The sequence below is a fragment of the Aplidium turbinatum genome, chromosome 5 (genome assembly GCF_918807975.1).
Source record: "Aplidium turbinatum chromosome 5, kaAplTurb1.1, whole genome shotgun sequence".
Classification (NCBI taxonomy): Eukaryota; Metazoa; Chordata; class Ascidiacea; order Aplousobranchia; family Polyclinidae; genus Aplidium; species Aplidium turbinatum.
In genome coordinates, this window is record NC_137476.1 from 21,495,331 (window position 1) to 21,513,420 (window position 18,090).

At 38.2% G+C, this 18,090-nt stretch overlaps 1 protein-coding gene across 1 annotated transcript in view; it reads right to left on the minus strand.

The window, feature by feature from the left end:
- Window positions 1–13,481, minus strand: part of LOC145771027 (hydrocephalus-inducing protein homolog) — an 84,579-nt gene extending 71,098 nt beyond the window's left edge. Inside the window, 9 exon segments of the mRNA XM_082582768.1 lie at window positions 636–854; window positions 2,481–2,664; window positions 3,156–3,357; window positions 5,933–6,057; window positions 8,965–9,221; window positions 9,445–9,522; window positions 10,395–10,514; window positions 12,791–12,916; window positions 13,326–13,481. Coding sequence (XP_082438894.1) covers window positions 636–854; window positions 2,481–2,664; window positions 3,156–3,357; window positions 5,933–6,057; window positions 8,965–9,221; window positions 9,445–9,522; window positions 10,395–10,514; window positions 12,791–12,916; window positions 13,326–13,481 — 1,467 coding nt within the window.
- Window positions 13,482–18,090: the final 4,609 nt, after the last annotated feature.

Consider the following 18,090-nt stretch of genomic DNA (forward strand, 5'->3'; position numbering starts at 1 on the left):
CTTTATCTCTGAATGCATCAGTTAGCATCGTTAAGAACATCCCCCAAACATTTTCCTGTGGCAAGGAAAGACAACAGAGATAGGACTGTGAGATGAAGTCATCCGAATTTACAGTATGTGTGATTTTACTATGTCTAAAACTTGAGTGTAATGAGATTAATCAAATTCTTCAAAAACCACTTGGTCTGAACACAATTTTTTTACGCTATATGTTGTTCTAACCAGGAACCACAATATAACAGATGCTTGAACAACCTAAACAGCTAACGGATAAAGACGTGGCAAAGGTAGCTCCAAAGCAGAAAAAGCAAAGAATCGATGACTGACTAAGTTAAATAGTAAGTTGACTTTGAAAGAATGTGCAACAAAAATAAGTAGTTGTGGTATCTTAGAATTCTTGACGATCACCGATGCCATATATACCTTTCGAAACTCCGCCCACATCATTCACTTACATTTCCCAACATCAACAAGTAGGTGTGTATATTAGACTGCCAGATACAAAAATGTAAGCAAAGTCGGTGCATAAAAACAAACTAGCAGTTTCTCTAGTTTGGGAGAATTTATCTCATTTGTGGTTTTGATTTTTGCAATTTTAAACTTAGAATGCTGACACTGTGCCCATTATCACTTACTTCATACGAGTGAGTAGAGTTGGCAAAAATCTTTCCAATGTCAATCGAATCAAAAGAAAACGCTAATTTGGGTCCTATTCCTTCTCCACGTATCTTCAAAGGCAACCTACTCTCTCTTCCAGTTACCTCACAGAATATAGTTCTGTCGAAAGATTTTACCTCTTTGGGTTTGAAAACAACAGTAATATCTACAGTAGAATTGGGCCAAATCTCTCCTTCCTGAACAAAAGAGAACAATAGTACGTATGTTGGTAAGCTTTTTCAAACAACGTGTCTAAAATACAAATAAACTTGGCAATAATGCTTGTTCGGCCGCCCTAGCACTATTGGTGTGGGAACAAGAGAGCAGACGATGTTTGACCTATATTAATACCAATTTTAATTCCGAACCAGTTTTCAACATAAATGGTGAGACTGTAGTTAATATAGCATTAAAAGATTTACATAAATCGACATCACTTACACTAACTTCACATGAGGTCACACTAATCAATCTGCACAAGTAAGTATGTAGTTAGCTTGATGGTAGGCGAAAAGGTTATTCATTAATATTGTTTATTGTAATAGTAATAGTTCATAGCCGAGTTGTGAAAGCGCTGGAACGGCAATCGAAAAGGCGCCGGTTCGACACCGCTCATGAGCATGCAGCTGTGTCTTTAGCAGGACACTTAAAGGCATGCCTCAAGGTGGACATGAAGATTGGCTTCCTTGCCTTCCCGTCTACTTTAAAATCTAAATTAGGGGTGGGGAACCTTTTTAGTATTGCGGCCACATAAAATGAAAAATAACACAGGCGGGCCACTAAAAATTTCGAAATTTTATCTACAGATAAAAAATGCAGCAAATAGTAGACAATGATTTATTTCACTTTCACAGCTAGTGGGATGGCTGAAAGTTTTTATTTTTGGTGAGTCGTGTGATGTCTGCCGACACAGAAGATGTTGCAACTCTTAACTGCATCTCCACGTTTTTATCAGTCAGTTTGGAGCGAAGCAGACTTTTTGTTAGATTAATTTGTTTAGCCACCTTTTCCTGTTCGTTAACGTGCTGGTAGGTTTATAGCGATTTTTGTAGTTACTATCTTTTTCGTCCCGGACGCGTTAATGACGAAAAATAAAATGATTGAAAAAAAATGATTGATTCAATTTGGGAAAAAATGCTCGCAACGGAAGGTGCTTCCAAACAGAGACACATATTTCAAAGCATGTTTCCACATGACTGGAAAATCATCAGCATTTATGTAGCGTTGATAAAAGTTGAGCAGTAGGCTACTCTGCAAAACACTTTTCACGAATGGCTTAACTGATCGATTAACAATAACTGGTCAGTGGTCACATTGTGACGTACACATTGTTGGTACAAATGGCCTTTTATGATGGATTAACTAGTCATAGAAGGCCATTTGCAATATGCCGAGAATGCAGAGCCTACTCTTTTTTGAGCTGTTGTTTCAATATATTTCGGGTAAAGAAATTTTGACGCGGGCCACATGGAACAGTCACGCAGACCGCAGGTTCCCCACCCCTGATCTAAATCTTCAACCACCAGGTGTAAGCCTGGATACGACAAACATTGTAATATTGTTAAAAGGAATTTTGTTTAAGTATTCTTAACTTTCTCACCGTTTTCAAAGATCATCATACGCAATTATTTTAAGTATTCCATAAAAATATATATAAAATTAAACAATAAAAACAAAAAAATAACACCAGGTAATCATCATCATTATGTTCCTTCATAGTATTGAGGGTTGGATACAATGCATATTGCATGAGCTTTCAGTTTGCAATAATAGTTTGCAGTAATGCTAGCAATAAAATATGACCCCAACAGTCCAACACCCACCAGTGGAAAGACTTCAAATGCATAGTGGGAAAATAACAAAGGATCTCCTTCTACAGTTTGCCTGCGGGTTTTGTAGGTTCTGGTAAGAATAGAAAGCTGGTCCCTTAAAGTAGGATCTTCAATGCATTGGACAAGAAAGCTTTCGTGTTCTTCATTTTTTTCTATATTGATATCAGCACACAATCTGTGAAGTGTAATTTTGGAAAATTGTTATCGAATATCGATCTATATGTTTCGCGGTTAAATATTGCGCTAGTGGTGGCTTTCGTGTGATGTTGCATATCTTTGAACTTTCTCACTTTCGTTGAACCGCCTGTCAAAAATAACTTGTAAATTTTAAAATACAACTATTGGAATGTCGTGTAAATCAGATAGTGAACAGACATCTTGCTGTGCCGAATATAAAGCACGTACTCACAATGCAATGCATAAAATGTACGGTGGCACAATATAGTTATTGCTACGAAACTTTAATCACAACAGCACATTAAAACACATCATTGTGCTTTATCATCAATAACCGACTTGGTGAATAGAGTATGGGGTCATCTACAATAGAACCCGGATCCGCCTTTTTAGAGTAGTAACGTAAATCAGTGGGGTTGTTAGAGAAACTCAAACATATGCGTAAGTTGTTTTGTAACCTTCACAATCAGAGTGCACATTTCAACACACCTTTCCTTCTGCTCGTCTTCTTCACATTGAGTTGCGTAGGAAGACCACTTGAACTTTGCCAGAATGTTGCTTCTGTTGTGGATCGTCAGTGTTCTTTGATTGGTCATGAAAATGTAGGTGTTGTCAATACGTATCGATGACTTCTCCAATCGTACGTTGGCATCCAGTGAAGCACCATACAGTAAAACATAAACAATTTCACCTAAAAAAAAATAAAAACTTCTAAAAACAAAAGTTCTACTGCATCGAAAGAGTAAACAAAAACCGAAAAAAAAGAAAAAATCAACAGTCTTTTCTTGAAGTTGCATGATGAAGTATAGTAAAGAAACCTGGAACCGACACATTTGGTACAGCACATAACAAAAGCACAACTATAAAACTCCCAGTTAACGTCTAAAAATGGCAATGAAATTTTATTTGTAGTTTTCGGAGATGTACGTTTTCGCCGCAAATTCTACGCCGTAGTCTTGGGGCGTAGACTTTTTGTTTACGCTAACGCTTACGGCCACATTTTTTTAGATATTTGTCGCTTGAGGCTACGCCGTAAAGTTTTCGCGATTTTTAGCGTATAGCGTCAACGTATACTTTTTAATGTCTTTTTTTCGCTACAACACGCCAATACCTTCCAGCGCTGCAGTTGAAAGAATGTTTTCAATGGGCAAAGACATATTGAAACCAAAACACAGCAAAATGTCAGATAAACACTTTCAGATGCTTGTGTTTCTTCGTGGAAATTCAAAATTCAAGTACGGCGTATGGTTTTTCCAACGTTTGCGTATACGCTCACGGCGTCAATATTTTTTGTATACGCGTACATCACTGGTAGTTTCCCACTGACATACTTAGGAAACAATGCAGGAGCTACATGTAAAATTAACAAAACAACCTTGTGTGTCTTCCCAAACTGTTGGAATAACACTAGTCAGATTGCGCACGTATATATACCATCACTTGCTGTCATGCAGCAACAAATTGTAACCTCGCACTGAACTATTGAAAAGACTGATAACTTCCTAAAATTGCACTTTATACTGCCAAAGCATTAGCTCTGTCATTAGGGGCCTGCCAAATAGGTGCGCACACTGTGGCCAAAGGGTATTTAGGTGCGGCACACTGTGGCACTGTAAGTGTAGAAGGAGATCCTTTGTTAGATGCTATTTGGTGCTAACACAAAATCTATCTAAATGAGCAACCTAGCTGTTGCAAACTAACAACATATCGTCAATGCAAGCAGAGTATGGTAGGCTAATCTTGTACAATATAACTTGCTGGTTATAATTAGCAAATGGGCATTTTTTTTAATTCGTTTTCATTTCGATTCGAAAAGCATTTCGAATGGCCGCTCCCTTTAGAAAATCCGGTATAGGCCACTGTCTGCAGTATTACCATCAAGCACCTAATGAAATAGACTTTACTGGGAATAGCACCTAAATGACCGGGCGCCACTGTGCGCTGCACCTAAATATCCTGACGTCACAGTGTGCGCATGTATTTGGCAGGCACCTAACTGTCTGAACCTAAAAGACGTGCTTCGTAACCTATCAGAGGCTTTGTCAGTCTGAAGATAAAGATTCAAAAACCAACCATTGTAGTAACAACAAATGATGCTGTTATTATTTGCTACAGAATGGTAATTTTCATTCTAATTATTAAAATAACTGTTTTCGCGACTTGATGCAATCAATTCCTTCTATTACATCACACAAGGATGTTGATTTCAAGTAACTGCAACAGTGTGGTTCTAGTAGCGAGCAATTTGTAACTTGAAGGGAGGAATAATCATTTTGAGGGGGGAACCGGGGAGGAATGTAAATAAAATTTAAATCTTATTAGTTAGATTTATTTATGACTGAGCAGAATAGATCAACCTTGAGTTTTTTCAACACTTCATGATGTTATAGCACTATGTGATAGCAATCAAGCCATAAATGAAAGCGACAGCCTACTTGAACTTCTGCAAATCCGGTTTTAGTGTTGTTTTTGTGAATTATTGAAGTGAGGATTGGACAATACTTGAGGCTTTCAAAGGAGGAATACGGCATATTACCGTATGCTGAGAACCACTGTAGGCTAACTTCAAGTTGGTCATAATGTTCTGATGTTTTTTGTCTTCAACCTATTTTTTAGCTTTTTCCCGCCGCATAAAAAGTTTATAGGCTATAGATCAGTGGTTCCCAACCTGGGGTTCGCGGACCCCTTGGGGGTCCGTGAGAAAGCATTTGGGGGTCTTTGATTACCTTGATGAATTTTGGAAAAAAAAAACGAAAAGCGATCATTTTACTTTTATTTCTCTCTTTAAATGCAAATGTGTCAAGCTCAAGCCCGCGAGAATAAACTGTACCGGCATGCATTAAAATAAATCTATACTACTGCCTACAGTGTGTACAATGTACATTGACCTTAAACTACATCTACCACAGGCACAGTCCACAACGCATGTCGATTACAGTCAAATCAAGATTGGCTCGTCTATTACGTAATAGAAAGCATGCGGTGCAACCAAAGTTAGATAGTCAATAGTATGTTAATTGAGTTTCTGCAAAATTTAGGTGGGGGTCCGCAGAATTAATAATTTGTCTAAAGGGGTCCGTGACAACAAAAAGGTTGGGAACCACTGCTATAGATTGTTTGTGCAACAAAAATGGGCCAAGAAAGAAAAAAGTTGAGAACCTTCACACTAGCCTTTGATATGTAATGTGTAAATAAATTTAAATAGGTCACTCGTAATGCAAAGCTGGATGAAATAGTTATATACTGCACTTACAACACATGCTTACCCGAACTGTACTCGATAATCAAATCTTTGTGGTAGTCTCCGACTTTCTTCGGTGCAAACTCAAGTGACAACTGCATACCGTCGCCTACTGGAAGAATAATGCTTTCCACTGAAACTTTGAAAGGCCTGAAAGAAGTTTCTGATCATTGGTCAAGTCGATACAAATAGATACACGAGATTTCGTGGAACCATTCGACAATTGACACTCATGCATGAAAATTAGTTACAAAATTTTTTTTGCCCACATTATCAAGGATTGCCGGCTATACAGACCACCTCATGGTATGGAAGGCCTAGTTTCCATCGATGACGACACCAGGTAGTGGCTAACCAACGGATGCCCTGACACATAGCGACAATACGAGAGAAGAAGTTACAAAATGAAAATGTTTCAGTGACGTTCTGGTTAGTGATGAGTATCGGCTATGGCTGGTTTATTTTATGAGTATTAGACTACTTTGTTTCTACAGTTTTCATACTTCGGTACACGTCCTAATACCGCGGTCCGAATGACGCGATCCCTGTGCAGCAAGACATGAATGACGCAAAACTTGTTTATTTCGGTACCCGGTCATTTGGTCGACAGACATTTGGTCGACTGGACAGCTGGTCGAGAGGACATTCGACAGGACGTTAGGTCGACAGAACGATTCATTTTATTGACCATTATAATATCTGGTATGTGTGTTTATTGATCGGGGGTTTGGTTTGATTTTTAGATGGTCTAAAACGCTTTTTCTGGCATTTTCTGGACGAAAAACAACCATTGTAATCGGCTGGCATTTGCTTGGTTTTGTGCGCAATAAACACTATACAAAATATTTTTATAAAGAACTCCGTAATTTACCAAGTATAAGCCGCACTCGTGTATAATACGCACGCCTATTTTAGCGCTAAAATATTTGGAAAAAAGAAGTTCTTGCACATAATACGCATCACGATTTTAATCGAAAAAAAAGGCAGAGAGAGCCTCCAGACGATGATAATTATGATTTTAATTGATTTCTATCACCCGTCCGTGCAACGCATCTGTCTGAGTAAACAATTCAACGTTGATCAACGCTGGACAGACCAGCGCTTCCACTTTTGTGGTAATTACCACAATTGTGGAATTTTCATCATGCTTGTGGTAAAAATGTGGTGATGAAAAATTTGTGGTAATTTTGTGGTAATATGGAAATTTTGTGTGGAAATGTTGCCAAAATGTGGAAATTGTAAATTTTGAAAATTTGACATAAAATACTATCAATAAATAAGAGCATTTAAACTGTTGTCTTCCTAAATCGATCAGATATGCAAAAAACTACTTATAATAGCATGCGACTAGCATGTTCCGCTGTTTTCGGTTTGATTTTGGAATGCATCCTGAATTTTGACTTTGAACGTAGGGTGACCATATTCATAGTCAAGATGTCTTTCAGATTCTAACTGCGGTGTCAAGTACCGGTACAGTACTTTGCTTACTTATTTCGGACGTTTTAATAGCTGTTAATAACTGGTAGGCTACTGTTAATAAACTGAGTAGGCCTAGTTGTTTTAGACCTTATTTCACACTATATTATATAGTGTAAATATAGCCAAATAATAGCGTTGCCAGATAAGGAATTCTGTCATAATTTGAGAAAAGTTTAAAGCTGTTGAAAACAAAAACTTGCATTTTGGAATTTTTTTTTAGTTCTGAGTAAAGATCAAAACCCTAACCTTATTCCTAAGTCTAATCATTACCTTAACCCTTCCTAACTTTAATCCTAACTCTGGCAATACCTGATTGTGACCATGGCAACAAGTGGGTAAAAATAGCCACTATGTTAATGTAAAAGTAAGTCGAAATACGGTTAAAATCGGGAAGAAAATCACAGCAAAAAATGTGGTAATCTGAGGACAAATGTGGTAATACAAGTGGTAATCTAGCTTTGTAAAAGTGGAAGCACTGGGACAGACGCAAACAAAAGAGGTTCGTCTGATAACTGAAGTCACCGGTATTCTTTGAAGTTAATTGCGTTTATTACATCATAATAACACTACCATTGTTGCGTTGATTGTTACTTCAGGTTGAAAAGTACAATACGCACAACTTATGATCATGTATAAGTAGAACCTACCGTATTAAAAGATCGCATTCGTATTGTATGTAATGTATCCTTCATTACAAAATGTTTTGTTCATTAAAAAAAACTTTTGTTCATTACAAAAAATTCTGTCGACTAAATGTCCTAAATAAATGTCCTGTCGACCAAATGTCTTGTCGACCAAATGTCCTGTCGACCAAATGTCTTGTCGACCAAATGTCTTGCCGACCAAATGTCCTGTCGATCAAATGTCCTGTCGACCAAATATCCGTCGACCAAATGTCTGTCAACCAAACATCCTGTCGACCAAATGTCTGTCAACCAAACGTCCTGTCGACCAAATGACTGTCGACCAATCTTTTCGGACACGACCAATGTCTGTCGACCAAACGACCGGTAACGTTTATTTCTTGTGTCTGTTGTTGCGCTTGTCAGAAGTAAGGCTGTTTGGCAGCGCGCCCGAACCGAATTGGTCGTGTCCGAAAACAGAACTGTGTAACTGACCTCCTGTGTTGTTTATGAAGCAACGAGGGGCGAGATTAACTGCAGAAAGCCAGACTTACACTTAGAGTTTGGCTAGACGTTTGTAACTATTTCTCTGCATACGTGTCCTTAAAAGTGCCCTTAAGATTAAAGAGTAAAAAAAATAGATTAGTGGCAGTTTCATATTGATTTTCTTTAGTGCAAAAAACTTAAGTTTGTGTAGCGCATTGTGTGTAAAGAATATTTAAAGTTGTTTAAATCTCGCTTTATTCCCGTCTTGCGGCATAGGGATCATGTCATTCGTGCTCACGTCCTCCGGGCCACAACATTAGGTCGTGTATTGTTGTAGGAATAAAAATGTCCCAATAACAAATCAACAAAGTGTGTACAATTGTACATGTAAGAATTGTAACATTTACATTTTACAGGTACAATTACCATCTTTATTTTAAAGTGCAAGGGTTTCAACATGTGCACCTACTTTTTAACTGTTACAGTGCATTGGGATTCACGGTTGCCAATATTTCGAATGTAAAGGACTTTCGAAATGAAATGCTTCACTGGGCACACACCAAAGTTAACTTGATCTGGCAAATCAAGCATAGCTCTAGCGCCAATGGCGTTTACAGAAACAACAAATTTTTCCCTCTCAGAGATGCATATCAGCTCATGGTGATAATCCTTCTTTTCGTCAGGCGAAAATTGTATTTTAAAAATCGAAGTCATACCGGGGGCAATCTGTAAAGCAGACATGTTGAGGTTTTATACAGCAAAATCATTTCAAATTTTGTCATATCTTATCTTGTGTTGTTAACTAAGATGGTTGCAACAGCGTCTGATATTCAGCTGCTAAAAAGCGAAATCCATAAATCTAAACCTTCGACTTCATGAGGGGGCTATGGCTATTTAGATCAGTTGTCTATGCCTATACGACTGCATGGACTGCTCGTGTATATTTTACCTTTTGACTGATATCAATCGGGCTAATTATTTTGAAATAAGGTGAATCATCTTGAGTCACTTTCACCAGCCTTGGCACCTAAAAATAACACTTTTTAAACCTAAACACTGAAAAGTTCAAGTGTTCATCAAGATTATTATATATTCTAACACTAGTTGCAAGCAACGTTCATCTGGTGAATGCGTTTCTGCTTTTACTTTCGCATTCATCAAATAAACGTTGCAACTACTGCTAGAAAATACTATTTGAACTCATACTATCTCATATTATGAACTCATACTGAACTCATATTATGTCTGAAGATTGAACTCTTTCACAGACGAATCGTAGTTCAGTTCAATTTGAAATTCGCTACCAAATATTCATGGCTACAGGTATCTATATAACGATGAAATTGGTAACTTGATTCACGTTATTACAATTGTAAGGTCAACACCGCCATCTCTGATCTTTATCAACCCGAGTTAATATGCAGCAAACCACTGACTAAACACTAGTCACCTACAATTCAATTCGGAGACGGCTTGGAAAATCACACTAAAAGTAAATAACCAATAATAAAGATTTGTCTGTGGTCCTTTGCAGTACCTGTGCATCGTATCCATTTAGACTCCACAAATATGAGGGCAATAGTAGGGTCAGCATAAACGATTGCAAAACTAACGCCAAAATTATTTAAGAAAATAATGAAATGAAAGCAATGCAAGACAAAACAACAGACTTTTAGGGAATTTGGAAGAGTATGACCACTGACCAGGGTAGCATAAATGCATAAACTAAAATAAATAAATGAAAAGCTGAAAACCAACACGTACTGAAATAGTCGGCTAAAACGATAAAAGAAAAACACACAATTGTACAATTTATTGAAGTGTCATTGCTGCAATTAATGGTTGCAAAATCTCAAATCTCCTATTGCTTATTGCAAAAAAGTGAATATCAGCACTAACTTTATCATTGTTCCTTAAATGCAAAGGAACTTCGTAGACATTGCAAGGTTCAAACGACTGAAAACTAATCTTTGATGGAAAAGGTTGAAACAATGCTTCTTCAACATCGACAGCAGACACCTAAAAGAACAAATGAAACAACTTTAACATAAATATATCAACAAAACAAAGATTTAAGATAGCCATCTCTGCTAGAAAAAAAGACAGCTATTAAAAGTAAAACTTTACCATTAGTCTATTACATCAAAAAAATCTTTACGTGGTAGAGGAGAAACTTTCCTTCAGTTTTCTTTCTTCCAGAAAAAAAATTACACAGAGCAAGCATCACGGTACTAAATGCAGACAGGACGCCACTGTTTCGACCGTAAGGTCTCCACAGTGCAGTAAATCGTACACCAGATAGAAACGCCGTATTACTATATAAGTAACGCAGCATGGTGATTTTTCCATTTGTGGTACACAAAAAACAACATTCGGGTACTTCACCCATCATCAAATTGCCGGAACAGTGAGTTATGCATAATAATGCAACAGCAAGATGTCTGCTAGCAAAGTGCTCAATTGGTGATTGGTGAACCAAGAGCATTACAAAGCTGCAGACAAGATGCCACTGTTTCGACTTTAACGTTTCCTCAGTGCAGTAAACCGTACACTACACAGGAACGCATTATTACTACATAAGTAACGTGGCATGGTGATATTTCCATTTGTGGTATGCAAGAAACCACATTATAGGTACTTTCACCCATCTTGTCTAAGTGCTCAAACTCCCGGTGCAGTGAGCTCTTATACAGCAAGTACGGTATGCAAACTAGAGAGCATTGTTGCTTACTTTCCTACATATCGTATGCAAGAAATGAGCAAAATGGCAGGCATAGATAAAGTAGGCTATAGTCTAGCGCAGTGCTCTTCAACCTTTTTGTGCGTGGTACACTTTTTTTCAATTTTTAATAACTCCGTTTACCTCACAAATAGCAATGTTTAATTGTGCACAGGAAGTAAAAAAAAACTAATAATTAATTAATTGTTTGTTAAAGTGATTACCGGTATAGTACTAGTAGTCTTGAACTGGGCACAAGAAACTACGCATGCAAAAGTGCAAAAAACGTCAAAATTGAAGTTGATTTAATGGCTAGCTAGTTGTTGCATTGTTTTGGAAAGTTGGACATAACGTGGTGTTAGCTCTTTATTCCTCCCCGCATTAAAGAAACAATGTCAAGTGTCGAGTTTCGTTTGTTTGACTTGATCTCAACAAGACTGGAAAATCCTTCTTCACACAAATAAGTGGTAGGCATCTGCACCAAGACATCAATGGCTTTTTGGACGAGATTTTTGTATTCGGAAAATTCAAGAAGAGAACCCCAACATTCTGTGTAATTCACTTCTCGAAATGAGTATTTTTGATTTAAATCAGCCCGTAATTCCAATAATTCCTCATCCTCAGTTGGTTCTTCATTAAATGGTTGGATAATCCACGAGTTTGCTTCCAGACATTGTTTGTTATCTTCAGGAAAACACGTAGTCAAATTGTCGGCAAGTAATTTCAGGTGACCACCAATAAAGGCAGGCAAGTTATCTTCAGTAGAAACGTCCTCAAACTCCCAGCTGGACTCTTTCATGTACCGTATTGACTTAATACAGGAAAGTCATTAAAGTTCCTTAAATTCTCTTTCCAGAGTGCAATTTTCATCTTCAGCGCATTGATCTTGCTAGTTGACCGAAATATATCACCCCCTCTCCCTTGAAGACTGATGTTCACTTGGTTCAAACGATCATTTGCAATCCAGAATATGTCACGAAACTTGGAAGCCCTTGGGTCTCCGTGTTCAGTGTAAACTGCCCTTAATTGTTTGCGAAGTTCAAACACACGGCAAAGAACTTTCCCTCGCGATAGCCACCGTACCTCTGTTGTGACTTCCACTATCACAGATCTAAGCTGTATACCCTTCGTATACCCTTCTCCAGCTGTATACCCTAGTTTTGATCCAGTATACACTTGGGTATACACTATGGGTCTGCTACTATTTGGTGAGTCCAATTCGGTGAGTCCGATTCGGTTAGTCCGATTCGATGAGTTCCTAACCTCTAACCTTAACCCTAAAACGGCAATGACAATTAGGCTACGGTAGGCTACCCGATAAATTAAAAAAAAAATTGAAAAAATCACCGAATAGGGATCGGACTCACCGAATCGGACTCACCGAATCGGACTCACCGAAACGGGCCATTCCGATACACTATACAGTATACCCGGTTGAAGAGCACTGGTCTAGCGTTCTTAAACACTATTAATGAAAATAACATATATATTTAGGTATAATGGGTTTTGAACATGACACATTAGCCTACCACATGTGACTAAATCATAAAACTAGTAAATTTCAAAAATAGGCTACCTTCTGATGAGAAGTATCAGATATATCCAATAATTCAATGATCTTGGGGAGATGCATTTCACGAGTTCTAACAAGCTTTTGATTTGTGTCCATACTTTGCAATTGCATGTACTTTGATGGTGTTAGCTACAACACGAAATACAAGTCAGAAATGTTTAAAATTATCTCAAGTACCGTATCATCTATATATGAAAACATGAAATGCGTGTATACATGAAAAATTGCTTGCTAAAAATTTTATAAAATAACATCGATCTTCTCTTGGTATAAAATTAAAAGTTCTAAACGTCTTTAGAGCTTCCAACCCAATTACATTATAATTATCAAGCAAAAGCTTATGTAATAAACTGATAGCAGTAGCGGATCTTCAATTATTAGAGATAAAACACAACTGAATAATCACAAAGTCAACTTGCCGACTTTTAGCCAATGTCTGCAAGTATCAGAATCAGCAATTTACTATCATATTTTATCAAATCGTGACAAATCAACTTATTTTTCTCCTTTTTCACAATTACTAATGCAGATGTCATACCCGTTCCATCGAGTTTTCTTCAGTTCGAATTAATTTTGGATTTCTTGATAAATTTGCTTCCCTGTCAATCTGACTTAAAATATTGTCACTTAAATTGCTTATATTTCGAGAGGTCATGTTCTTTGTCAGCATTTTAGCTTGTTGTGGACTTGGCATGATGAATTGCAGGTACAGCTTTTTAAATCGAAAGCTTACATTGATATAATCCTTTGTGACACCAACACAACAAAACTGCAGATAAACAATACAACTTTTTTTTCATCATGTAGGCTACTTGTTACAGTTGTAGTAAAATAGGATTGTTACCACAGTATCCTGCATATTAAAGGCATAAAGCATTGATGCATGCCTATATCATGAAATGGGTTATAGTTTAGAAAAAAATGTGCCATGCAAAACCAAAGTCTTGTGCTGACCACATCAAAGAATAAGTTGAAAATATTTTTACCTTATACGGTAACAAAGCAAAATTGCTTTTCTTTCTAAATGATGCCAAACAGTTCAATGTATTTTGTTGGTGATATCAAGCATGTTAAAACGTTCGCGTTTTATCGCTTCTACCTTTTTTTAGACCTCTGCCATATATTGCTATTCATTTGTTAAACTGAACTGAGCCTAGCGGTAAGCAGATAACCTAGTCAATGTTTGTTTGACTTGACTGAACGACTGACAACAAAATGCAAAAGAGCGCGAAATGGAATGAAAAGGGGAAATCCCCGTATTCACAATTTGCAGAGACTGTTTAATAATTTATTTTGATAGTAGCTTTTTTGCAAGTCTGTTTTTTGTGGTATGTATGTGCAGTGGCTCCGATAGAGGTAGAGGGATTCGGAAAATTCCCCCCTAGCAAAACTTTGTAAACGAAAAACGACTAACTTAGTTTCTACATTTTCAAATTCAGGAAACTTGTTACTTTTTTAATTTCTTTTCAGATCAGTTCAGTTTGGTTTTATTTCTGACCATCACAACGAAAAAAAAGTATATGCCAAACATAGAAAAGGTCTAGAAAAAGGTAGAAGCGACAAAACGCGGACTTTCCAATTATATTTTTCATTGCTGACGCGTAGCCTAGGCCTACATCTACATGTAGAGAACGGCAAAGTAAATAGCCTACATCAATTTACAGTGGCGCGGGAACTATTTTTCTCTAGGGGGGGCTGAAGCTGCCATTAGTGTTATAAGCTTCTGGGGGGCTTCGCCCCCCAGACCCCCCTTATGTAGGAGAACGTTTAAAACTAGTAGCAACTTTTATAGGTCCCTCCTGTGTGTAAAACGACGCCAAAACACACACATTGTAAGTTGTAAGAAACGAAGAACGGCAACAACAAATCAGCTATTTAGGAAATTAAAAAGAAAACGAACAAATTAGAAAGTGATGTGAAAACGACAGTTTGTGAAAATGAGTTCTCACACTCTTCCGAAGATTGCTTTTCGCTCAGATTTTTCTCTATATGAACTGTGTCATGAGCTTTGTGACATCAACAGTGTTCATAATGTTTTGGTGGACATACATCAATGCAAGATGAGTAAGTCTGTATTGTGTCATTGAGCTTCTCAACCACGTTTTCAGGCGTCTTAGAGCAGCAAAAGAACTTTCTGATGATGCAGCTGAAACTGGGAGGCGAAGGCAGAGCTCCACGAATTTTCACGTTTCTTTGAAAATATCTAGTGTTGGAGGGAGATCTAGTGTTGGAGGGTTGCGATAGTATCTCAGCAACCTTTTGAACGGCGTTTGCGGTTTTTCCACTTATGCAGCATCGCTGAGCAAGTTTCGTTTTAGGCAATCTTGTCTGATGGCATCCGGTAAGCTGATCTCAGTATCAGATCCTTCCTCACCGTTTGCACAGCTCAGAAGGGCCTTTTCTCTGTTGGCTGCTGTAAGCAGATCCACCTGGTCTTCGATCAAGCTCAGCTTGAACAAATCAAGGGCTTTGATGTATTGCCGCTTCCACGCTCCTTCTCCCGCAGACGACAAAGCTTCCGATTCCTCTGTGTTTCGAAATCTTGCTGGAGTTTTGCTCACTAGGGGATCCTTTGGCGTCTTTAGGTTATTGACAGACGCAAAGACGTTTGCTGCTTCCAAAAGCTTGGAAACGGATTCATCTTTTCTGAGATTTTTGATCCGTTCGCGAAAAATAGTGTTGGATCTAAAGCTGAAGAAGCGGAGATCTTCTTGTTTTGGAGCTGTCTAGCGACGACTTCTGCCGGCTGAAAAACTTCACCTCTGCAGGTAATCGCAAAATAAAGCCGCATCGTGTGTGCTTATTTTACCAAGCTAAATAGGCTATCTTTGCACGTGCATCTCCTTCCATTGCACTATCTTCTGTCATGTCGGTCAGACATTACAACAGGGTAGGGTAGCACTTAACAACACGAGCGAGGGCAGAAGCACGAACGCACCAACGTGTAGGACACAAACCCAGAAAATTGCAGGCAATTTTATCGGAACCAAAAAACGACATGAATAGGGCCTAAAGATTTACGTTTAGTTAGACGATTCACGAATTACAACTGCAACACCTTGAACGAAGTTTAAGGCTTCGGCAATAAGCCTCACCTCCTTTACAACGTCTTGCAAAATCAAATCGAGAGTATGATTACTGCAGTGAATGTATAACGATCCAAGGCATAATGCTTTAAGTTTGGCCGCACTCCGTTATAACAACCAGATTTCTTGCTGTTCTATGCTGTAAGTGTAAAGTGAATATTGCAGAATGATGTCCAATAAACGATGGAACGCCGTGTTAGTAGGGAGGGTGGCTGGAACCGCTACTGCGAGGTATAGTTCCCTGTGATTGACGACTCTTTATTTCGAATGATGAGCGCGATCACACGTAATAGGAACTCGATTCATCGTAGCAATTATTGCTCGAATAATTTTCTGAAAATATGTTATGTAGGCTACCTTTATTATCAGAATTTTCTAGGGAGGGCTGAAGCAATTATCCAAAGTTCCAGGGGGGGCTGAATTAGCTCTAGGGGGGGCTGAAGGCCCTTGAGCACCCCTACTTCCCGCGTCCTTGTCAATTTGGCACCAACAAAACGGAAACTGGGTTAAATGAATTCAGTTCAGTTTGTTTTTATTTCTGACCATCACAACGAAAAAAACAATATATGACAAACATAGCAGAGGTCTAGAAAAAGGTAGAAGCGACAAAACGCGGACGTTATAAAGTGTATGATATCAAAGCAGGACAATAGAATTGCATTGGTCTTATTTTATTCGTATTGTTTGTAATTGTAGGCTACCATAGCCTACTGTAGGCTACTATTTGCGCAACAGATGAAATAAAAGTTATTTCTCTCTCACTTTTAATGTGGCTCATTTTTACCACTAAAATGCAAATGTAGCCTTCCAAATTTCATGATAAACGTAGAATAAATGAATCAAGTGCTTCTTTGCTTTCCCTCAATATATAGGCCTACTGCACAAACGTGAAATATTTTTCTTTAACTACGTGAAGATGATTATCAAGGCATGGCGCAGTTTAACCCATTGCTTTAGGCTACATTACTTACTTTTTCCTACAGTAGCCTATACTCTAATTATAATTAGCTTATAAGCTCCAAAGACCTTATATAGACCTTAGCCTATAACTGGATATCAAACCTCAATCGTCTTAGGCTATTGTGTGATGTGCAGTCTAACCACAGTCTCTAGACTGTGGTCTAACCATAAAAAGAGCTCAACCCCTGCTCTCCTGGGCCACATTGAAATTGGCATTTGCCTGAAGATGGGTTTCTTTTATGTCCGGTTTTCTTTCTCCATCCTATTACAATTATGACTGCTCATCCACATCAATATTGGAACTGGCAAATTCAATCCACAACACTTTTCATTAGGCTGTCATGCATTACTACATGTGTGCTTCTCTCTGTTTTTGTTTTATTTTTTGCTAATTATTTTTTGGGTTTTGTGGCCGTGCTAACTAGGCTACTGATATATAGCCTACTAGGTTACATAATTTTTCATTCAGGCACGTTTTAAACCTTTCAAGGTTTTGCCACCTTTTCCCGTTCGTTTACGTGCTGGTAGGTTTATATCGATTTTTGTAGTTAGTATCTTTTTCGTCCCGGACGCTTTAATGACGAAAAATAAAATGATTGGTTGATTGATTATAAACAGCAACAACTAGAACCAAGAGAGAGAGATATTGTTTTTTTTTTTGCCTTTCAGTATTGGTTTGGGTTTGAATCTTTATCCTCGGACTGACAAAGCATTGATAGGTTATTCTTGGTACCGTAGTTTTGCATAGGCTACTTGTAGAGGCTCTTGACGCAGGGCCGGTTACCGAGGTTGGCTGAGTGATGTTTTCCGATTGTTGAAGTGTTGTTGCCAAAAAATTATTCCATTCATTAAGTGCCGCTGAATTGAGAGCAGTCCTGAAATGCGTTGCTCAAGCGCACACCCCGAGAGTCGAACCAGCTCTGCGTGATCTTGAGCCGGGCGCGTAACCACTGAGCTAATGGGGTGGACAGTCAAATTGCAAGTCAACTGCACAGTGATGTACGTAGGCTATACGCCGCAAGTAAGCGGCGTAGACTTTTTGTTTACGCTAACGCTTGCGGCCACACTTTTTTGGATAGTTTGCGCTTGAGGCTATGCCGTAAAGTTTTCGCGGTTTTTAGCGCATAGCATCAACGCATACTTTTTAATGTCTTTTTTTCGCTACAACACGCCAATACCTTCCAGCGCTGCAGTTGAAGAAATGTTTTCAATGGGCAAAGACATATTGGAATCAAAACACAGCAAAATGTCAGATGA